This window comes from Sphaerodactylus townsendi, linkage group LG07 (assembly GCF_021028975.2).
Source record: "Sphaerodactylus townsendi isolate TG3544 linkage group LG07, MPM_Stown_v2.3, whole genome shotgun sequence".
In the NCBI taxonomy this organism is placed as follows: Eukaryota; Metazoa; Chordata; class Lepidosauria; order Squamata; family Sphaerodactylidae; genus Sphaerodactylus; species Sphaerodactylus townsendi.
In genome coordinates this window covers 110,678,978-110,703,509 of record NC_059431.1, presented here as the reverse complement: position 1 = coordinate 110,703,509, position 24,532 = coordinate 110,678,978, and the positions used below count along the sequence as shown (strand labels likewise).

General features: G+C 45.3%; 1 protein-coding gene across 4 annotated transcripts in view; it reads right to left on the bottom strand.

Annotated features, from left to right (window-relative positions):
* LOC125436749 (A-kinase anchor protein 2-like) overlaps positions 1-24,532 on the bottom strand; it is a 480,182-nt gene that overhangs the window by 448,573 nt on the left and 7,077 nt on the right. For 2 of the 4 annotated variants that reach the window (XM_048504003.1, XM_048504004.1), the window contains exons 2-3: positions 18,878-21,254; positions 2,248-2,426 (exon numbers count right to left, since the gene is read on the bottom strand). In XM_048504003.1, the coding sequence (XP_048359960.1) occupies positions 2,248-2,426; positions 18,878-21,146 (2,448 nt within the window). In that variant the 5' untranslated portion in view covers positions 21,147-21,254. Of the gene's footprint in view, positions 1-2,247; positions 2,427-12,924; positions 13,453-18,877; positions 21,255-24,532 lie in introns of those variants that run through there. The other 2 variants (XM_048504005.1, XM_048504006.1) reach the window with 2 other exon arrangements.

Sequence of the window (24,532 nt, the reverse complement as noted above, 5' to 3'; positions counted from 1 at the left end):
CCTGCAGGTCTGACATTAGGAAGGAACTCATCCTCCCCTACATGCTTGTATCTGAAGCCAGGTTCTGGGCATTCCTCCCCTTCTTGTAGCTTTTTAATTTCCAGTGCTGCCAAGGTACATAAGTACTGACAGTCTTCCCCTTAAAGAGTCTGACAGCAGGTTCTGACACCGGCATTTCCTCATACTCTTGTACAACCACCAACAAGAATGCCCCTCCTGTCTAGAATCCTTGCTATCTGAGCATCTGTCAAGCCCCGGATCTGTCGACAATCACCAGACTCTAGACTTTTGAATCAGAAGCCTTTATTGACAGACATCGGATGACATGGCTAGAGAAAGCCGGTTCAGGCGAACTGTCTCTGGGTAAAACCTTTTATCACCCCAGGGCCTTCTCTCCTCCCCCTGTACCAAAGACAGAGTGAAATAGCACAACTGTTACAACTGAAATAGCACAACTGTTACAACTGTTATTCTCCTCAAGGCTGGTATGGAAGATAAGGGCAGCGACCTGCTCTTGGGTGCCTCTACTTCGGGAAAGTAAGGAAGTGAAAGCAAAGAGCCATTAACATGACAGAGTTCCTTTGATGTCAGGGAAGCTTTTCCTGACAGCATCTCCACCCTCTTAAAGGGCTAACTCTCCCCCTCCCCTCCTCCTTGCCACCTTGGTTGGCCAGGAAGAACTACTACCCTCCATTGTGAACAGGTTTCCTGGGAGAGGCGAATGGCCCTGGAGTTCTGCCCCAACACTGGGACAGCCTGCTGGACCAAAGAGTTAAATCTCACTCTTATCATGGACTTAATGGAATCAGACAGATCTGATGTTGAGGCAAGGGGTGGTGGTGGTGATGGTATGTGTTATCAGACTGTTGCACATTCTTCATCATCCTTGTCAAAGCGTCTTGTGGAGTCCCTCAGGAATCTCCCCTGCCTGCAATGTTCAAGGCGGCCAGGTGAATTGGAGCCTGCTGAGCTGCCTCAGAGCCTCCGGCGGCCATTTTGTCCTTTGTGGTTCTTTTTGCATGTTTTGGTGTGATAGAAAATGGCACTGTCTTGACTTTCCCCGATGTTGGTGCAGCCCATGCTTGGGACACGACTTCAGCTGCTGCTTGATTGTCCTCCTCATCCTCCAACAGGAAGGAGATGTTGCTGCCTTCTTGTTCCATGCCCTTGTTGAGCAATAGCTCTTGAAGCGGCTCTAAGGGTGGAACAAAAATGGCCTCAAACAGACCAAGCCCTCACCTATGCTCACAACAGGGGAAAATAACACGAATTGATAGGAAGGGGGAAAAACCCAAACACAACAGCAGAGAACAAGGAGAGAAAGTAACAGCAAAGAAAGAAACAAGGGAGGAAATGTAAAGATAAAAGTGAAGATAAAAAAATATTTTTCTCTGTAGCGCAGGCGACTGGGGTGTTCTGGCTATATTACCACAGGTTACAGGAAACACAAAGAGCTTGTTCCTGCCTCCCTGGTGAATGGCGAGAATTACCAGAAAGATGTCCTCCAGCTCAGAGGGAGAACAGCCAAAACTGAACCTACAGTTCTGCAGCTCACTGCAGGGTTTCCTTGCTTTGTGTCTTGGTCCCAGATATACATTTACACAGAACAAGTACCAATAATTACAGAAGAATTCACCTCTGAATGAATAGCAAATTCTTCCGCTCTACTTCCATAGAAGTACTTTTACTCTGTGATAAAAAGCAGGCTTGATGCATTCTGGAGAGCCAGCACCCCACGTATCATCATAAGGGTCATGGAGTGTTGTTAGAGTTCCACTTATGTCCTGTGGAACCATATTCACAACTTGGGGGGGGGGGGGCAGATATCCTGAGTGCGCAAATCTCAACTCTAAGGAAAGCTCTTATATAGATGTGCTGTAGATCACAGTTTTGGGAAGCGAAGAAAGTAAAATAAGTGACCTAAAATGGAAAATAATCTACAATAGTCAGCGAAATATATGGATTCACACATAGTCCTATGTTTGTGCAAGTTGGGTTTGTGTTGGCCCATGCCGTTGCCCTCTTTCCTGTATCTCAACCTTTCTGTTTTCACAAAGTTTCTTACAAAAAGTTATCAAGAGGCCCATTTCAGAATAAGATGCAGGATTTTGCATAACCCATAATAATTAGTGTTTTTGTTCAGTATTTCTATGCACTGAATGGTGGAAGAATGACCTATAAAAGCTGAAGAAACCAACAAGTCTCTTTCCTATGTAAATAACAACGAAACTGAGTAACCCTACTTACACTGCTCTCATCCATCTTCTCCCGCCTCTTGGTTTTGTGAGTTTCATAATCTTCCAGGAGAGTCTGCATCAGGTTCTTGGGCTTCTGGGAGCCTCCAGCTTCATCCAATGCGGAGTCAGAATGAGGCGGGGGACCTTCTGAGGTGGGCGACGGAGGCGGCTTGATCTTTTCTATTTTGCCTGTAAAGACCCAATTGTAATTACAGATTTACAAATGGTCTCTTGAGCAAACATTACACTTATAAAAAGAAAAGAGAATTCTTCATTCAACACAAGTCCGTGTCTGCCCAATGAGAACACTGGTCCTGAAGTATCTTCCTTGGGTATTTCAGAAACTGGTGTTTTATCTCTGATGTCCTTCGTGACCTGGAGCCTGGATGCTTGAAGGCTTGGCTCTCCTGATATGAACTTTGTGTGGCAATTATGCTCCCCAGTATGGAGGAGTCTCTTTCCACTTTCAGAGATACATTTTTTAATGATCCGGCCTTCTCTGCTACTATTTCACTCCTATGGAACAGCCTCACCAAAGGGGAAAGGCAGATGCTAAAGCAGAATTATTTATAGTAGCTTATGGGGCAGTTTGAATTGGGCCCTAGCTTATTTGTTTAAATTATCATCTGAATTATCTCTTTTAATGATTTCAACAGATTGTTTTTGTGTCGTATTATTATAGTTACCAGTCTTGGATTCTGACTGCATCAGAAGAAAGGGGGATTAAATAATTAGTCAGTCAGTCTTAAAGACGGCCATGTGTTTAAGTTGTAGTCAACTTTTGGTGACCCTGTAGGGTTTTCAAGGCAAGAGATGGGAGATGGGTTGCCATTGTCTTCCTCTGCATAGCAACTCTGGTATTCCTTGGTGGTCTCCCATCCAAGAATTAACCAGGGATGACCAAGATCTGACAAGAGCCTAGGCCAGTGGTTCTCAACCTTCCTAATGCCGTGACCCTTTAATACAGTTCCTCATGTTGTGGTGACCCCCAAGTCTAACATTTATCCATTTTACAGATGGAGAAAACAGATGCAAAGAGTCTTAGGTGAACCCTGTGAAAGGGTCGTTCGACCCCCAAAAGGGTCGCGACCCACAGGTTCATCCAATGCGGAAACAGAAAAGGTACCGTGATTGAGATAATTACCTAAGTACAATCTCTGTGTACTTCATTTATCCTAATATATTTAACAGTCCAAGAGTTAGAATCTGAGTAAATTATATACAAGAAATAATCTCACACATATTTTCACTGCAGAGGACAGAAACTTAGCTACAGTAGTTCTTTGACCTAAATAAATGAATATTGTGGGCATAAACAAAGAGATGAGCAACTTGCTCAGAATTAAAAACGGCCATGTTGCAATAGTTGCTCTTTTGTTTTTGAAGCTTAGCTCGGCAACCATGGCAACTGGAAAGATCAGTTCAATACACATTTTGGAATCCTCAGGCTTGTATGAAGAACCCATGTGGTGCACAAAAGGTTTATGACACCTAAGCGATGTTCTTCAGAACTATACCCTAGTGGCCCATCTACCACAACTAGCACAAGAAACAGAACAATGTGATGTTTTTTAATCGGTTATAAAATGCTTTCATGCCTATATTCCAATCTCATAAGAACATAAGAACAAGCCAGCTGGATCAGACCAGAGTCCATCTAGTCCAGCTCTCTGCTACTCGCAGTGGCCCACCAGGTGCCTTTGGGAGCTCACGTGCAGGATGTGAAAGCAATGGCCTTCTGCGGCTGTTGCTCCCGAGCACCTGGACTGTTAAGGCATTTGCAATCTCAGATCAAAGAGGATCAAGATTGGTAGCCATACATCGACTTCTCCTCCATAAATCTGTCCAAGCCCCTTTTAAAGCTATCCAGGTTAGTGGCCATCACCACCTCCTGTGGCAGCATATTCCAAACACCAATCACACGTGTGGCATCATCTCCCTCAAATGCTAGGCTGTTCCCTTATTAAATAGGCCAGGGTAAAACTGGCCCAAATTACGAATGAAACAAGATGGGTGTCATAGACACCAAAACATACACTATCTCTGATATACCTCTCAATAAAGTTGTTAGCCACTGCTACGTCCTAACAGAACTTCATCACAGTGAATCTTTTCTTGCTTTCAGAAAGAATTCACCTGGTATTTCACCAATCTAGATTCTAGATTCATGGAAATACCAAGATTTGACATGTTTTATGAGGTCCAGACAGCAAAAGTTTACAGCCATGGTAACTCAATAGCAATGTGACCCTCAGACTGTTGCCTGGTGCAGGGTAAATAGGATACTCTTGAATGCAATTATCCACTTGTATGTATTTATGTTGTAAACCGCCCTGAGCCCTTTTGGGGAGAGCGGTATAAAAGTGGAATAAATAAATAAATAAATAAATAAATAAATTAGCTTGGAAGCGTGGAATAACAATGTCAACCAGCAATCCTTGTAATAAGTGGAATACAGTGAATTAGACAGATGGGGGCTCCTCTGTCCCATTTCCACGTACCCCTGGGCATCTTTGGTTGTTTCTGCCTGGTTCAAATATCCTGGGTTGAGCAAGGGAAATATCCTGGTTTGGCCAAGAAGTTCACACGGTTCCTGGTCCTAAAACGGGTTTGTCCTGTGACATTTCCCTCATTCTGGGATTTTCAAAACTCGCCAACTTGGTGATTCTTTTCAAAAATCCCGCAGTGAACTCACTACTGTGCAGACACCATGGGAGCAGAACCAGTTTATTTTTCCCACCCAGTCACCTGATCTCCCTACCCCACTGCCTGCCCCCCTGATCCCCCCACCAGACATTATGTCAGTTTCCAATTCTGCTGAGCCGCCGATCGTTGCAGCCCACCCTTCCCAAAACGTTCCCTCAAGCATGTTTTCTGCTCATGGTATTAACCAGGTGCCATTTTGCCTGGGTTAATCAGGAGTGGAGTCCCAAAATGTCCGTTTTCTTTTCTGTACACGTACTGGTTGCTCGGAGCGCACAACTAGAGAGATGTGCACTGTGTGCTGAATGTTAGTGGGTATATCACAGGGGGGAGTGTCTTGTTTGCGCAGATACACTTGCAGTGTAAATGCAAAAGACCCGGACTCATGCGAAACAAAGTGGAGTATTTCCTCCTGGTCTTCACTTGATTCCTTCACAGAAATGGGCAGCCATGCAAGGGGAGACACCGGGATAAAATAGACCCAGATTGTAAGATGCTTTGATACAACAACGTTTTTGGTTCACTGAACGAAATGTATTTTGACTTTCAAACAGATGGGGGGAAGCATGGCCAGGTAGGCACTAGGACCCAGGTGAAGCATTCTACAACAAAGAAGGTCTGGCATGTTGATTTCTGTGGCAGAAGAATATACAACCCTACTAATATCTTTTTCTGAGACAGTCTACAGCAGCAATAACCCAAATTGCTATTTGCAACACAACCATAGCATTTCTAAAAGTGTGATATGTGACCATGGATTTCTGTTTCCTGTATTCAGTGCATCCCTTGTTGAGAATTTTATTCCTTTGGAACATAAGAACAGCTTTGCAGGTACTCTGCTTCAGAGAGGGCGAGGCAAGCTTGTTTGCAAACTCCTCTTCGTTGCAGTCAAGTTAAAATGTAAAGAATGTGGTCTGAAATCAGGTGTGTGTGGGACCGTCCTTATTAATTTGGTTACCAGATTTTACATGAACAGTGGTGGAGGGGAAATGATTGGTGCATTTAGTAGGTCTATCCAGTGGTGGGATTCAAATAATTTAACAACCGGTTCTGGTGGTGGGATTCAAATAATTTAACAACTGGCTGTTTACAGGCACCATTTTAACAACTGGTTCTGCTGAAGTGGTGCGAACCCGCTGAATCCCACCACTGGGATTCTATCCCACCCCCATTAAAAAGCAGGATGTAACAATGACATGCAGACACCCTCCAAGGTTCCTTTCCATTATTCTGTTCTCCATGATTCTGCGCACAACATGTGCACAAAGAAAAAGAGTAGTTCTCACAACAAACAGAATGGCCACTAGAGGACAGGCATGCTACAGAAGTCAAGAATCCTTATTAGAAAAGGAAGACCTAAAATTGAAAGGACTTCAAAAAACCGCACTATTTACTTTTTGTTTTTTTAAAATCCAGACTGGAAGCTATCACTTACATTGATCTAATGTTTCAAATAATCTAGCTAGAGTTATTAAACAGGAAAAGCCATCTCTGAATTTTCAATAGGAGTCCAAACTAGATGTGGAAAGGAAAGGGACAGGGTACTATAGCCCTAGCACGTCAGAGAGTCAGTACTTGGATAGGGATCACCGAAGGAAGACTCTGCAGAGAGAGGTGATGGTAAACCATCTCTGCTTCTCACCTGAAAGCCTCATAATGGTTTTACTTCTTTCTTGGGCACATCAAATATATGGCTCTTTGGGGTCTGGGTTAATTTGTATTTCCCCATAAAACAGATACTATGTTTGATATTACTAATCAGCATTATACATTATATATAAGTTATATAAATTGATCGTACTTACACACATACCACTTAAATTGCATAGCATAGCTCAGTGGTGGTGAACCTTTGGAACTCCAGATGTTATGGACTACAATTCCCATCAGCCCCTCTGCAGGCTGGTAAGTGGGAATTATGGTATCTGGAGTAAAAAAGGTTACGCCATACCACCGATCATAGCTACTTTCGAGGATAACATGTACGAATCTATAAAACGAGCAGCAAAATAAGGAGACAAAACCGGTGGTTTTTTTAATGGGGTTAAACATACAATAGTAAAATATAACTCTGTTTCTCATGCTCTGTTTCCAATGATTCTGTTTGTTATGTTCGATTGGTTTGTATCAGTGTGTGGCCTCAAACAAGTTGAATAATTAAGTGTCATTGTCTTTTTAAAGCTTATGTTGGATTCTCTCTCCCACTTAAAAATCTCCCACTTGAAAGCATTTACCATGAGCTCATTGAGTGCCCTTTTTGTGATCAGTGGGGGTGCAGAGAGCAGGGTGTAATGGGGCAAACTGCCTCTGGTCCCCATAAGGCGGAGAGCCCCCCAGTGGTGGGATCTAAAAATTTTAGTAACAGGTTCCCATGTTGGTGGGATTCAAACAGTGGCATAGCACCAATGGGGCTGGGCGGGGCACGACGGGGGCGTGGCTGGGCATTCCGGGGGTGGGGCATTAATAATTTCTCTGTTACAGTAAAAACTCTTACTGTAAAAAAAAGTTCCTAGTTTCCAGCTGGTATCTTTCTGTCCATAATTTAAACTCATTATAGCAAGTCCTATCGTCTACTGCCAACAGAAACAACTACTTCTCCTCTAATTGACTACCTGTCAAATACTTAATACTTTCAAATACTTAATTTTGTTTCTAGAAATCAAAAGAAGGATACTTTCCTTAAACAAGGAACTTTTATCATATTTCTAAAACATGTTTTTAAAACAGCCCAACAGGGAGAATTATCTTGTTTTCTACCTTCGCTAACCAGCCACATAGGAAACAACAGGACTTTATGATTTTTGGACCGAATGGAATTTCTAATGGAAAAGCAGACCCGATTAGTAACCCCCTCTCGGCACACACAAATAATAAGTAACCCGCTCTCGGGAACTGGTGAGAACCTGCTGGATCCCACCTCTGGCCCCCACCATATTTGTTTCAATTGATTCAGGTTAGCAGACACATGAAGCTGTTCCCATCTGACCTTTCACCTTGAGGGCAGTGGTTTACAAAGTCAAAGGGGAGACCTCTTGGCTTATCTAGTGAATAAGCATTCGTGGTTACACTACATACTAAACTAAATAATGCATGTATTATGTTGCTGTTCTGTGAACTAATATGCTGTTGACTGACAGCAAATTGAAAGCAGGAAAACAGATTGAGTTATAGCTGGGGTCCTGATTTTTTCTCCAATAGAGGGCCACATGATTCATGAAGCTCTGCTCTGTGCATCCATCTCCAATTGTTGCCACTCTGTAATGACAGTGTGGGAACACTGCCACAGAGCTGAAGGGGGGGGGGTCTGCTCTTGACATATGAATACTGGATACTTAACTCAATTGCAGTGGAGGCTCATAACTATTTCCCTTTTGTCAGTAATTCTTCATATAATGCACCAGATTCGTGATGTAACTGTAGTGGGATTACGCTTAAACAATTCCCTCCTTCCCTTTTTTGTTAAAAATCTCAGGTGGGCCACATTTGGTCCACGGGCCACAGGTTGGAGATCCACAGATTAGATGGATCTTAGCCTGATCCAGCAAGGCACGTATGACATCAGACAGTCTACCAATTAACATGGATTAACGGTGTTTCCTTTTTTAAAGGAACGCTGAGTACATGTGTCAGAAGAGATGGTCACCTCTGTATCAATCAACCCGACAATGTAAACAGTGGAGTGTTGTGGGATTTCTGGTCTGTACGGCCGTGTTCCCGTAGCATTTTCTCCTGATGCTTTGCCTGCACCTGTGGCTGGAGGATGCCAGCCACAGATGCAGGTGAAATGTCAGGATAAAATGCTACGGGAACACAGCCATGCAGTCCGGAAATCCCATAACATTCCAGTGATTCCTGGAGTGACTCCAGTGAAAGCCTTCAACAATTTAAACAGTGTTTGGCCATGTCAAAAATTTAAAGAAATAGGCTGTTTCCTGATGCATCACTCAAGTGCTAAAGAATGACACACAGAGAGTTCCATATAAAACACTTGCAAGCCCTAATGCTGTTTCTGAGATAAGATGAACCTTTGCATTTCAAAGCAATCAGACTTAAATGCCCTAAGAGAATTGGCAGCCGGGGGGTGTGGGGGTGGTGGGGGGTGGTGGTGTTAATCTGGCTCCTATTTTGCCCCTTCTGGACATGCAAAATAATGCACTTTCAATCCACTTTCACAATTGTTTGCAGGTGGGTTTTGCTATTTCGCACAGTAAAATCCAGCTGCAAAGTGCACTGGAAGTGGATTGAAAGTGCATTATTCTGCATTTGTGGAAGGGGCCCTTGCCATGTATTTTCTGATTATCCACCACTTCTAAGATGGTCAACTTGTGCATTTTATTTTAAACAGCAAGACTGTATTCTGATATTTCATCCCCCTGCCCACAGATGCAAAAAGACGAATTTTTCCCTCTCCAAGGTTATCAAAGACCACAGTGGCTTGAGAAATGCCGTCCTTGCCCGTGATGCTTCTGTTCATTCTCTAACTCTCCTTTTTTTCGGTGTTTACAATTCTTATGAATAAATAGCTGCAGATGTCCAGACAACCAAACTACTCATGGTCACTTCTCCAACTTTTTAACTTTTTCTCAACCTTTGCTGTCATTGTTCTTTCTAGATAATAATAATAAACAGGGTGACCCCTGTGTGAACGATGAAAGGAGGGAAACCAGGCTGGCTACAGATGAAGCGGAGCCTGTGTCTACTTAGGAAATTGCCTGGATATGCAGAATAATGACTTCATAAATTAACCAAGAGAAAAAAATCTCCACCCGCCCCCCCCCCCAGGGTCTGATGAAAACTAAATATGTTCCAGAAGGGACAGATATTGAGGGCAGTTGAGGATCAGTCACAGAAACAAAAAGGACTGGGGGGAGTTAAAGAGAAAAATCAGCTTATCAAGTCACCAAAAGTTTAGGGAAATCAGTGAGTTGGGTTAAGATTCCTGGAGTGTCCGCCACTTCTCCTGTGTTCCTCTCTCTAATGGCTGCTAATACCAACACCCCATTTGTGATAATGAATCCACATGAAGAAGAAGAAGAAGAAGAAGAAGAAGAAGAAGAAGAAGAAGAAGAAGAAGAAGAAGAAGAAGAAGAAGAAGAAGAAGAGTTGGATTTATATCCCCCCTTTCTCTCCTGTAAGGAGACTCAAAGGGGCTTACAATCTCCTTGCCCTTCCCCCCTCACAACAAACACCCTGTGAGGTAGGTGGGGCTGAGAGAGCTTCGAGAAGCTGTGACTAGCCCAAGGTCACCCAGCTGGCGTGTGGGGGAGTGTACAGGCTAATCTGAATTCCCCAGATAAGCCTCCACAGCTCAGGCGGCAGAGCTGGGAATCAAACCCGGTTTCTCCAGATTAGATACACGAGCTCTTAACCTCCTACGCCAGGCCACCCATAGATAAGGAAAGGATTTCTATACACACAGGGACTTTTTAAGGGTAGACAGAAAAATGTGACTTTAGAAATAAAAAAAAAGTTACAACAAAACCCCTCCACCCTGTTGCTTCCTGCTGTGGTGTATTTACTGTGTACATTACACTGGAACAGTCTATTCCCCCCTCTGATACATGTGTTTGTTTAGTCTCATGGGGTGGAATTCATGCAGTCAGTTTTGTTTGTTAGTTAGAACTGTAGACTGCAGGAGCTTCCTTGTACTGAAATGGGTCGCTCCCATCTTTGTGTCTTCTTGCTAATAAACAGACGTTGGTTTGATCTTACCCTGCGCCTCAGACCACAAACCTGAATGAGTACACCCTATTTCTGACTTGCAAGCAAAAGGAAACTTCACCCTCTCCTTAACGCAGAGACGTTCCTCCCATTGGGCAAAGTGGGCAGTTGCCCAGGGCGCCCCCTTGTGGGGGGCGCAAAACTGCAGGGTACTGGATTTGTGGGATTTTTTTTGTATTTTCAGTGTTTTCCCGTTTTTGGCCTGCAGAGGGTGTAATTTTTAGGCTAGCAGCACCAAAATTTAAGAGATTTTCGGGAGACTCTCCTGATGATATCACCCAGGTTTGGTGAGGTTTGATTTAGAGAGTCCAAAGTTATGGACTCCCAAAGGGAGTGCCCCATCCTCCATTGTTTCCTATGCGAGCTAATAGGAAATGGGGGCTACACCTTAGAGGGTCCATAACTTTGGACCCCCTGAGCCAAACTTCACCAAACCTGGGTGGTATTGTCAGTAGGGGCTCACGAAGATACTCTGAAATTTTGGTGCTGCTATCTTAATAATTGCACCCCTGACAGCAGGCACCCCCTACATTTCCCCAGATTTTCCTTTTAAATCCACCCCTTCCTGCCAATGCTTGTTTTCTTTCTTTCTTTTATTCTCTCAATGCCTAATAAAGGTTATTATTTATAGTAGTAAATCCACCCCCTTCGGCGTGAATTTAAAGGGAGAATCTGAGGTCCCCAGTTAAAACAACATTGAAAGTGATGCTGTTTCAGGGTGGGGGAGAATCCACCCCAAAACAGCATCACTTTCAATGTTGTTTAAACTGGGGACCCCAGATTCTCCCTTTACAGTGGATTTAAAAGGAGAATCTGGGCTTCCTAGTTTAAACACCATTGAAAGTGATGCTGTTTGGGGGTGGATTCCAGCATCACTTATTTAAACTAGGGAGCCCAGATTCTCCTTTTAAATCCACCTTAAAGGGAGAATCTGGGGTCCCCAGTTTAAATAACATTGAAAGTGATGCTGTTTCCCCCAATTGGGGTGGGGGGGACTGGATACAACACCATAAAATGTTTTCATAGAAGTAATAAAACATTTTGAAAGCATTTTGAAAATGTTTTCAAAAAATATTTCTGCTGTGGTCATGGCCCATTGCTGTGTTTGGATTTGTCAGTTGGGGCATGTTCTCTAATGTGATGGTGACTTTGAAACGGCCTGGTGGAAAAAATCATTGCTTGGTCACGGTGGGGGAGGGTGGCCACCCATTGGGGGGACATCAAACTCAGGTTTTGCCCAGGGCTCCAGTTTGCCTAGCTACGCCACTGCCTCAACGTGCCTGATGACGACTAACTAGGAACCAGGAATGTGGGATATTGCGAGATACTGAATGTCAATTCAAAGTGAAAACGGGAAGCCGAGGAAGAAATCCATCTGCTCAACCCCCTGAAACCTTAAGAAAATCTTGGGGGAGATTTGGAGAGTTAGGAGGATTTAAGACTTGGTCTCCCTGAAATCCCAGGCCTACAGCTTCTATCCCTTTCCCTTCTCTATCCCCACCCAGTGTTATCCACTCATTTTCTCCTTCTGCAAGATTTTAAAAAAATGGGCATATTGCATTTTCAGATTTTTTAAAAAACGCCCTGTAATGTTCAGTTGCATCATTCTATGACAGTGATGGCGAACCTTTTCAAGACCGAGTGCCCAAATTGCGACCCCAAACCCACTTATTTATCGCAAAGTGCCAACAGGGTAATTTAACCTGAATATTGAGGTTTTTGTTTAGAAAAAACGGTTGGCTCCGAGGCGTGTATTACTCAGGAGTAAGCTTGGTGGTAGTCAATGGCTTTGCTTTGAAACAACCATGCAACTCTTCCAACGGGTGAATCACGACCCTAGGAGGGTTTACTTAGAAGCAAGCCCCATTGCCAACCGAGCTTACTCCCAAGTAAAGGATTGCGCTTCAGTTTAACAGCGCTTAACAGGGTTACCTACACTGTTTCCTCAAAACTAGGTCTTAGGTTTAATGCTAATTATCGAGCCCAGAGGCCCAGGCCAGCCTAGATGTGGGTGGGTGGGGGGGCTACTCTTTTGTGCGTGCCCACAGAGAGGGGTCTAAGTGCCACCTCTGGCACATGTGCCATAGGTTCACCATCACTGTTCTATGACAGTACAACCTGCAAGACAGGTCACAGTTTTCCCCTTCAACCTATCTACGAACACTTTGACGCTTAACATACACCAGGGACAAATTCATCTCCTCGTTTATTCATCAAGATGATATCAACAGCAGCTTATTCCTCAGCTGGGCAACTTCGATCTAATCACCGCCCTACCTCACACGGTTGTTGTGAAGATTGTAACAAAAGCGTTATATGAAATAATGAATGGAATGACAACCACATTATATAGGCATATTTGACAGATGATACTAATTTAAGAGTAATGTTATGCGCCATTCAACGTGGCTCCGTATGGTGCCCTTGAGAATGCGCAGGGCGCAGTAGACAATTTTCGGTGAGTCATATCCACGGGAGAGTACATGCCAGTTGCATAGTTCAGTTTGAAAGCTCTACTTAAGCTCTACATTAACTAAAAGGAAATCTAACACTTGCAGTTTTGTTTGAAGGAACGTTGCATCACAAAGGAATTCACCTACATACGTGGACACGTAGAAAAGGGCAAACTGAAACCTCCCGCTTTGTGGAGCAAGAGTTTATTCATAAAACTAACATAAAAGGAGGCTTAGGGAAAGCTACAGCTGCCGTCAGACATCAGTTGTATGCTGTTAGGCATGTCCTCATGTTCACAGCTGAGACATCTGGCATGACTGGCTGCCTTTGCTTCTTACTGAAAAAATACAAAAACGCCTGTGAGATGCCGAATTCTTTGTCTACTCAGTTATGCAAATATGTTTCCCCCTGTGAAATTAATCACCCAGATCACAGGGAAGTCGCTGGGACCCGTACTCGTGGGGAGGTTGCAATCTCAGGCAGCTGCTCCAGACTTAGCCCACTGAAACCAAAGTCTACAAACAAACTGGCATTATGCGCCCCTTTCAATTAATGCGCAGTCTTCCCCCTTTGAACGGCTATCTTCAGTGCAAAATGGGACCAACGTCATCGAAGCAGAGCAAATGCAGTGCAGTGCATTATATTATACTAGCATGAAAGCCCATTTTAAATTAAAATAAAATAGGCTTAGGAAAGGAGGGATCCCCTCATCCCACAGGATTTGGGACTGGGAGGCTCCTGGGTTGGGAGAAGGTGGGCGGGGAATGTCATGAGTCCTGCACACCCATTGCCTGGGGGTTTGAGTTGGACGTTCTATCCCTTAGGGCTTAGGCAATTATGTATAAGGATGTATTAGGCTTGCTTCACTTCATGCAACAGATTTGGCTCCTGCCGTCAGTTCGTTGCACACTCAAGTCTAGATGGAGCTGGCATCACCACTGTCTGCCAAATTATGCTGTTATACTCTCGGGATCTGTCCACAGTGCCATTCCCTGATGCACAGGTGCTTCTTGGTTAAGAGCCAACATGGTGTAGACGTGGACTCTAATCTGGAGAACTGAGTTTGACTCCCTGCTCCTCCTCCACATGAGTGGCAGACTCTAATCTGGTGAACTGGATTTCTCTCCCAGCTCCTGCTCATAAAGCCGGCTGGGTGATCTTGGGCTAGTCACAGTCCTCTCAGGACTCTCTTAGCCCACCTGGTTTGATTCCCCATTCCATAACATGAGTCTTATCTAGTGACCCAGATTTGTTTCCTTGTTCCTACATTCCTTCTGGGTGACTCTGGGCTAGTCACAGTTCTCTCAGAACTTTCTCAGCCCCTCCTGCCTCACAAGGTGTCAGTTGTGGGCGGGGGTGGGGGGTGGGGAGGGAAGGAGGTTGTCAGCCACTTTGAGTCTCCTTACAGGAGAGAAAGGTGGGGTAAAAATCCAAGCTCTGGTTCCTGGTTTTAAAACAAGAAATGGCGGCAGGCATGTTACAAAAGCTAACCAGATAGTCACCTTCAAACAACAAAGAGCAGAAAACCAAGAACCAAGAACTGCACAGAGGGGTGCAGAAGATGATACTGAAACAACTAGTGTGCTTTTGAACTGCAACTCTTCATCTGAGCAAGAGCTGAATACAAAAGAACGAGCTAGTCCGAACTACGGCAACCGTCTGTGGATATAGCACCACTTTAATCCACACTTATGTGGCAGACGCTTACTGGGTGACCTTGGCCAGTCACTCTGTCTCAGCCTAACCTACCTCACAGGGTTGTTGTTAGGATAACAGTGGAGGAAAGGAGAATAATGTAAGTCGCTTTGGGTTCCCACTGGGGAGAAAGGCGGAGTACAAATGAATTAAACCAGGAGTGGCCAACCTATGGTGCTCCAGATGTTCATGGACTACAATTCCCATCAACCCCTACAATTGTTGAAGGGGAGTGAGGGAGGGGAGTGAGTGAGGGGTGGCATGCAAAGGAAGGGAGGGAGGGCGAGGGAGCCCAGCATCTCGACATGGCCCATCCACCCTAGCGGAGGGAGAGGGAGGAGAGGGAGAGGTGGCATGCAAGGGAAGGGGAGTGAGGAAGGGGAGGGGAGAGAGTGAGGGGTGACATGCAAAGGAAGGAAGGGAGGGGGAACCCGGCATCTGGACATGGCCAACTCACCCTAGCGGAGGGAGAGGGAGGGGTGGCATGCAAGGGAAGGGGAGGGAGGGAGAGGTGGCATGCAAGGGAAGGGAGGGAGGGAGAGCGGAGGGAGGGGTGGCATGCAAAGGAAGGAAAGGAGGGAGCCCAGCATCTGGACATGGCCCACCCACCCTAGTGGAGGGAGAAGGAGGGAAGGCATGCAAGGGAAGGGGAGGGAGAGGTGGCATGCAAAGGAAGGGAGGGAGGGAGAGGGGAGGGAGGGGTGGCATGCAAAGGAAGGAAGGGAGCCCAGCATCTGGACATGGCCCACCCACCCTAGCGGAGGGAGAGAGAGGGAAGGGAGGGGTGGCATGCAAGGGAAGGGGAAGGAGGGAAGGGAGGTATGTGAGGGAGGGGACACTCACTCACTCCCCAAACTACAATTCCCATCATGGACTACAATTCCCATTGCCAATTGGCCATGCTGGCAGGGGCTGATGGGAATTGTAGTCCATAAACATCTGGAGCACTATAGGTTGGCCACCCCTAAATTAAACAAACAAGCCAACAAACAAATAAAACCTGACACATCCAGTCAAAGAGTAGTGATGTGTGGGAGAGACTTATACATGTATTGTCCAAGGCTTTCACAGCCAGAATCAACCGGCTGTTGTGAGTTTTCCAGGTTGTGTGGCCACCACACAGTCACTCTACACTGTGCCATGGAGAGAAACACATTCCGCCGTGACATATCTCTGAAGATGCCAGGCACAGACGCGAACAAAATGTAGGGAGCAAAAAGTACCAGACCGGGGTCACACCGTCTGGAAAGCCCACTTCAGCCGGTTGATTCTGACTCTTTCCGCACATGCAGAATAATGCACTTTCAATCCACTTTGCAGCTGTGCGGAAGAGCAAAATCCTCTTTCAAACCATTGTGTAAGTGGACTGAAAGTGCATTATTCTGCATGTGCGGAAGGAGCCGACGGGAATACATCAAATGCCTCTATGGGGAGGAAACGTTCCGACAGAACTGGAAACAGTCCGGATCAAGGCAAGACACACACTCGCCGTACAATCACTCCACACTATGCCACGCAGGAAAGCAAATCTTGCTGTGACCTGCCTCTGAAGATGCCAGTCATAGAGTGAGCGAAACAACAGGAGCAAAAACTATCACGCCACGGCAACACAGCCTGGAAAACCCACAACAACCAACGTACGCATGTAATTTCAGAATTCCCTTCACACAGTTAAACTGGCAAGAATACACCCACAAGCCACAATTTCGACAAGGGGTTAGAAAGCCCTCCACCCTTCTAATTCTCTCACTGGCATTTGGACTTTGCAGATGACAACTGCTGAGAACAAAAACAGCAATTAGGAGTACTGCGCATTTCTTTTTTCCCCCCTCTCCCGATCTAGCCACGTTGTTTTTGTCAAAGACTGAAAGGAGACCAAGGTTGGCTGTGTTTCACCGCAGCCAGATGAAAACGAGACAAAAACAAAAACAGAACAATATACCTGTAGAAAGGATGAATGAAATGGACAGCTGATGCATGTCACACATCACCCTCCCCTCCCTTGCATGCCACCCCTCCCTCCCCCTCCCCCCCCCGCTAGGGTGGGGGGGCCAGGGCCAGATGCCGGGCCCCCTCCTGCCCCTCCCTCGCATAACAATAGATGCACGTTTCTGAATACTTGCAAACCACAACGGGTTTAATCTTCATTATGTTAAAATACAAATGCTTTTATAAAACAAGTATTATAAAAACATATAGCCCCATCTGAAGCTGACTCACACAAAGCATAATCCACTGTACCCTTTTAAGAAAGACAAGGCAGCCAAGAGCTCAGCTCTTAGGCCCCTTCCGCACATGCAAAATAATGCACTTTCAATCCACTTTCCCAATGGTTTGCAAGTGCGTTTTGCTATTCCGCACAGTAAAATCCAGCTTCAAACTGCATTGAAAGTGCATTATTCTGTATGTGCAGAAGGAGCCTTAGAAAGGCAGCTACTGACAGCCCCTGGGCCTGCTATTCATCCCCATCAAGGGGAAAACTTATACGTTGTTTGTATGGTTCTCCCTTTGGGATAAAAATCAGCTCTTGCGGGGGAGCCGGAGACTGGGCAGAAGAGCTGCGGTAATGATCTGAATCTAAATCAGGTGCTGTTGCGGAAGTTGTTCAATAGCGGAGCAAAAACGCAGGAGGTATCACCAGGGATCTCCCAGCAACTCAACTAGGCAAAGTGCGAGCACCCACGCTGGTCGTTTCCTTGACACCTGGAAGTTATACAGCCCATAAGTTCCCAAGGTGTTAGCTGTATGGGTGTGTCTGTGTGCTGGGAAACAGTGTTAAAATCACTAATGGAATGCAAAGAACCACATGTGGTTCCAGAGCAAGATATATACTTGCGTATATACTTGCGTATAAGCCAAGTTTTTCAGCCCTGTTTTAAGATTGAAAAATGCCCCCTCGGCTTTCTGTACATGAGTACACTCCAGGCCACGCTCTTTCAGGCCTCTGCCGAGAGGTTGGGGCATGGCCGGGACGATCTCCTCCCGTCTGCTCCTCTGCACAAGCTGCTTGTGCTGTGCTGCCCCTCCTCCGAGGGGTGAAGGGGAACCTCCTGGCTGGCTGGGCTTCCTCCAAACCTCAGGAGGGCAGGAGGCAGCTCACTTGGCTGAGCCAGTGACTCCCCGATGTCATTGCCCAAATAAACTCCACCTCCGGCTGGGTTTGAGGAAGCCCAGGCAGCCAGGAGGTGGAGGGAGCTCCTTATTTGGGCAATGACATCAGGGGGAGTCACTGCCCAAGTAAGGAGCTCCCTCTGCCTCCCCGCTTCCCACCTTCGGCTTATACGCGAGTCAATACATTTTCCCAGGTTTTGGTAGTAAAATTAAGTGCCTTGGCTTATACACGAGTCGGCTTATACACGAGTTTATACGGTACTCGGTGAGTATCACAGGACTAGGCATACCTTCAGCCTGCTCCCAAAAGTTGCTCTCATTTTCTTACACAGTACCAGAAGTTGAGGACAGAGAACAGGAGATCATAACATCATTTGTGAGCTCCCCTGAATTATGTGGTGACACAATTCTGGATCAAATGGCCCTTTGGTGTGACCTAGGCAAGGCAGTTCTTATGTTCAATGTATTGTCGAAGGCTTTCATGGCCGGAATCACTGGGGTGCTGTGCGGTTTCCGGGCTGTCTGGCCGTGTTCTAGCAGCATTCTCTCCTGACGTTTCACCTGCATCTGTGGCTGGCATCTTCAGAGGATCTAATAGTTGGAAAGCAAGTGGAATATATATACCTGTTGGAGTGTCCAGGATGGGCACAGATAATGGTTCTTTTCCCCACCCTGGACACTCCAACAATACTCCACTTGCTTTCCTACTATCAGATCCTCTGAAGATGCCAGCCACAGATGCAGGCAAAACGTCAGGAGAGAATGCTGCAAGAACACGGCCATACAGCCCGGAAACCACACAGCATGGATTCTTATGTTCGTTTGAGAGGGACACTGAATAAGGATGAACATTTGTAATCAACATTTGTCATCAACCACACCCTCTCCCCGAGTCATCCGAGAACGACACATGCCACAACTTTGCACCAACTTACACAAAAGGTCAGAATTCCTACCTGGTACAGTTTTGTAAGACACAGTTCTGGTGGCGGGTGCAGGCGTACCCTTTGCAAAGGGATTCTGCGCCACTGGCATCCCTCGCCTCTCCCTTTTGAGTTCCTCTTCTCTTTGCTGCGCCGCTCGGATCTCTTCTTCTATCATGGACAAAGTCCTCTGCTTTTTTGACCTCAGTTTGAAAGGCCCCACGGTCACCTCGGCTTCTTGGTGAGCCAGAATGGAAGCCGTGCTCCGCAGCTCGGCCGCTTCTGAATACTTGCTGAAGTAGCTGACTTCTGGCTTGGTTTCCTCCACAGTGACTGGTTGGGGAGCAAGAACGGCAAGGGATGGTTGTGGAACTTCCCTGAGTATTGAGTCTTGAGCTGTTGAAGCCTTTGGTGCTGTATCCCTTTTTTCTTGCATGGGAGAAGACACCTGAGGTGGCTGAAAAGTTGGATTGTGCTGCTTCTCAGAACATGGTGCTTTGTCCGCCTCCTCCCGCCTCTCGATCTGGTGGTCTGTGGGATCTTTTGCTCGCTTTGGCCTGATTTTGTCAGCCTGCTCAGCTATGGCTTGCTGAATGGCGTTTTGAACCAGTAGACCAGCCTGGTATTCCAACTGCTCCTCAATGAGCATGGAGTCAAGCGATGGGGAGGAAGGAGAGTAGAAACCGTGGTCGCTCAGTGACTTGGAGACCCCCTCCCCTTGACACTCTGAAGGGGTGTTCGCCTGAGGAGTCTGGGGCAAGGAGAAATCCGTGAGGGAGTTTTCTTGAAGGGCGTTCATTGTCTCGTTGGAGGCACCGCTGTCGCTGATGTTGTCCATGCTGAAATCGTTGGACAGTGTTTCCAAAACAGTTGTGTCCTGAGATCTAACCGACAACTCGTCCAGACCAGAGTCCAGCTCCTCTGGCGGGAAAGACACGTTGGTGGTCCTGGAGAACTGGTCTAGTAGTCTGTGTTCATCGTCCTTCACCACTGTAAACACCGCCTTTGCGCTCATGAATTCGGTATCGTCCGCCCACTCTTTCGGTGCCTGACTAGGCTTTGTGGAAGGGGATGTTCTCATTAGGTCGGCAGAGCTGTTCTGAATTCCTACGCTACTATCATCTATGATGCAAGAGACTCTCTCCGCTTTTACAATGGTGACATCGTTATTGCCAACCTGTACTGTCTGACTGCATGGAGAGACCGGCTTTGTAACCGGGTGCGTTCGCCGGTCTACTTGGGACGGGCCTATTGGTTTATAGAAGGGTTGGATGGTGAACATTTTAGGGGTTCCTGATCTCTTGGGCGCAGCTGCGCTGTTTGGCTGACCTGAATGTTCCATTAACTGAAACTGTTTCCGTGCCGCTGAGAAATCTATCTGCTCTGTGACAACATCGTCCTTTTTGATGCTGCTTGCATCCGGCGCCATGGAGGAATGTGAAATGGGCTTCGTGGCCATCGATGGTGTCGGCTGCGGCTGCTGCTTTTCTTTGCGTTCTTTGTACTTCCTGTGAGATTCCAAATGGTCCTCGTCTAGCTGTTCCTCGAGTGTCTTCTCCTGGGGCGGGTTCCACCACTTGGCTGCTATGCCGGGGTTTTTCTTGACGGCTTGGCTTCTGATGAGTTCCCGCCTCTCCTTTTCCAGCTCCAGCATTTCCTCAGAAGGCCTCACTTTGCGGACTCTGTACTTCTCTTTCACGTCTTCCTCCTCGAAGAGTTTGGATGGCTTTTTCTCCTCGTGGAAGGCTCTCAGCTCAAACTTCGCTTCCCTCTTAATGGTGGTGAACGCGGCTTCGCCATCCTTGGAAGACCTTGAGCTTGTGGAAGAGCACTGGCTCACGGGCCCTTTCCCACTGTCACAGGGCTCCTCTCGCAGTCCGTCCAGAGAGTGGCCGTTTGGTTTCAGCTTCTCAGAGGCCGCGTTTATCCCACTGGGCTCAGTAATCGGAGGCGTCTGCCCACCAACTACTAGGGTGCCCCTTTCACTGGGTGCTGTGGAATCCTTAACAATGTGAACGGTTGGACCGCAGCCGTCAATGACAACGGATGCACTTGGCTCAGGAGAGGAAGAAGTCATCCCATTAAAGGGAGTATCGGCAGCAGAATCACAGCAGTTTGCTTCTAGCACCTCGTCCAGATATCTGATCTCTTTAGCAACCTCACTGTCCAAGGACTCGTGTCTGTCTTTAAGTCCATTGTGGCTGGCAGCGGGAGAGAGTAAGTGTGTTTGATTGTCTACAGCATGCACCGAACTCCCCACAGCGATGGTTTTATGTTCTGAGGCAACAGCTTCAATTTCCATTTTCCCCTCCTTTGCTGCACGCACGCGGCCGGGCTCCAGGAAATTGGCACAATATCGGTCTCTCTCTTTTCTCAACCTGATGTCATCCTCAGTGATTTTAGAAGATTTCTACAAAAGAGAACAGAGGCACAAAAGTCAGTGATTCTGGAAAGATACATTCTTTTTAGTGAAGAAAACTAAGACGAAAAAGTTGTAATAAATGTCATCAGAAAAGCAAAGAAAGGAAATGCTGCTTATACCAGATATAAACAAATGTCCTATTATAATCGGGAAGCCATATTTCAATTCTTGTAAAACAATCATTTTAAATATCACCTATTTGAGATAATCATCATGTCTTGTTTTTGTAACTGAAAACAAGTTTTATTACTTGGTATTAATGGATTTCGCTTTGCTAAGAAAGACGGCTGGGAATTACCCCGGGCCGCGGTTGCTGCTCGGGGTGGGGGGAGGCGAAACCAGCAGATGCCGCCAAGTGAGGGCGGAAGGGAGAAAGGAACTATGGCTGGAAAGGGCTCGCAAAGGAGGGGTGAACGAGCCTTTAAAGGGGCTCGCCATCCTTTGTGTCAGCCATGTGCTTGCTGGGTGATGATTTGCCCGCCCACTTCTCCCTAATTTTCTTGTGTGTTAATACAAGCTTATTTTGTCATAGCCTAGATACTTGGCCGTTTGGCACATGGGCATTGATCTGGAAGGGCAAGGGGAAGGGAGTTAGGGAGCTAGGCCTTCCCCTTGGGAACGGTGACAATGGCAAGAGGTGACCGCCCTGCGGAACAGGGCCAAAGGGGGAACACCTCTTGCCAGGAGTGGCCGCCCGGCAGAGCCCCGCAGTAGAGCGAAGCTCAGGTATGGGGCGTCCGCCCTGCGGAGCTTCAACCCGCATGACCAGATCCAGACCCATGCTTAGCCTCACGCTTCTGCTCAATAAAATGGCTATGGCCAATTTTATTACCCCAACAATGGAGTAGTGTGTATTACTGGTAAAGGGTTTCGCACAAAGTAGGTCCGCCCTCGGACAGCAGCCATACAGCTACTCAGCTTCCCATTTGAGCATGTTAAAACATTTTTGACTACAATGGGAGGCATAGCTGAAAAACAGGCATACTCTGTAGGTATTTGCTTTAAAACATGAAAACAAAGGTGTAAAGACTTGCTAGCTTCAGCAAATGAGACTTAGAATCCGCAGTACTAAACTGAGAACTGAGCTGCTGTTATACCACTGTTAAGCACCAAGGCTGATATTCAAGGCTGATATTCAAAGAACAACTTTAGGTACATCCATGGATAAACAAATCTGTAAATAATGCTGCATTCAATACCTTATTTCACCTTTCTGCTATACATCAGTGTTTGTGTGTGTGTGTGGGGTGTGTGTGTGTGTGTGTGTGTCCCCTACTGTTTCCAAACAATAATCCAAAACTTCTTTGTATGTATTATGTCTTTCTTTCTGCCCCAGTCTTAAGTTTTTTTAAATGTACTAATAAAAATGTCTATACCCTGCCTTTCCTCTTGACTTAACACAGTCAAGCATAAATACCTGCCATCAATTTATTTTTCAAGGTAATAACTGGCTATCAAAATGTCATGCCAGTCTGATTAAGTGTCTAGCCCTCATTATCATAGGAACGTGACAAACATCTGCACAAAGAACGTTTTTTTAAAAAGCCAAATAAAAGCCAAATAAAAAACTAAGTTGTCTGGGACCATCTTCCATATGAGTTTACGTAGCAATTAGGAGATCAGTCTGTAGTCCTTCTTGGTGTTTCCACTACCTTGTGAATTGAGGGAGGTGATTATAAGATAAAAGAGCTTTTTTTGGTCCCAATCTCCTGTTTATGGCACAATCTCCCAAAGGAAATTTGCCTGCTGTATCTTCTGCTTGTCATTCCGGCATAGGGCAAAATTGGCCCCTCCCCCATTAATTGATTATTGGTATCCTCATTAAATACTTGGAACTGCAATTTCTTTTTAAACAATTCTATCAGTTGATTAGTCGTTGAATAGATTTGTTTTATTTTATTTATTTAAAACATTTTATGTTGTTTTCCTACCAAGCTTACGTCTTCAAGTCAGCAAACACTTTAAAACATTAAAATCAGCTCTAACACACACACACACACACACACACACACACAATATATATAGATATTGTGTGTGTGTGTGTGTATAGTGTGTGTGTGTGTGTGTATATATATAGTGTGTGTGTGTGTGTGTTAGAGCTGATTTTAATGTTTATGTATGTATGTATGTATGTATGTATATGTATATTTATATATACACACATACTACATACACACATACATACATACATGTGTATATATGTATATATGTGTGTGTGTATATATATGTGTGTGTGTGTATATATATGTGTGTGTATATGTATATGTGTATATGTATATATGTATATGTATATATATGTATGTGTACATAAATATATATGTGTGTATATGTATGTATGTATATGTATGTATGTATATGTATATATATAAAAAACGCCAGCTGAAAACAAACAGAAAAAAGATCAATGTGGAAACACCAAACTTAACAAAAAAAGGTCTTCATTGGTGGATAGAAAATAATAATTGAGGTGGAGATACAGATCTCCCCAGACTGATTATATTTTATATTAATTTTACACCTTTATGCAAACTGCACGATTCCTTAGAATTATTTTGTAATTTCTAATCACAGATCATTCTGACATATTTTTCTGGCCAGAATTCCTTAGGACTGCAGAATTCGGTATCAATGTCTTTATGAAAAATATAGAAGATTCCAAAGGAAAAGTTGTGAAATGCTGACAGAATACTGGATGCTATAAATAGCCATTCATCTGGTTACCTGTGGTGAACAGAGGTTGCTTCCCAGATAACCAAACGAGGAGACTTGACAAATGTTGCATCTGTCTCTTTGTCTAATCTACAAATCACTAACAAGGTTGATGTGGACATGCCATTATTTTTTTTCCTTTTCGTTAGCCTAGTGAAATCTGTGTTCTCGTTTCCAAAACTGATACTTAATACAACATCTGAGACAAAACCCCTCCCCAAACTTCAAGGAATAAGACAACGTCATCAGCAGAGGCATTTCACTACAACTGAGATACCACGTGGGACATAGAAACTACCGTTTTTGTAGCCAAGCTCTACTGCAAAATACAGATCTTTTTAGTCCTTAGAGAATTTGGCATGGCAAAGGATTAAAGATTTTCAAACTAAAAGTCACAAGTTAAGCACGATGCTGATCCACAATGGCTTCTTTATTACAAGCTACTTCTGTGGCTGCTATTAATACATCTGAAGTAAGATCTTAAAATATTTCAATCAGAAACCCCTCATTTTGGCTGGGTAAATCCCCACCCTCTAAGAGAAAGGAATGATTGTTTC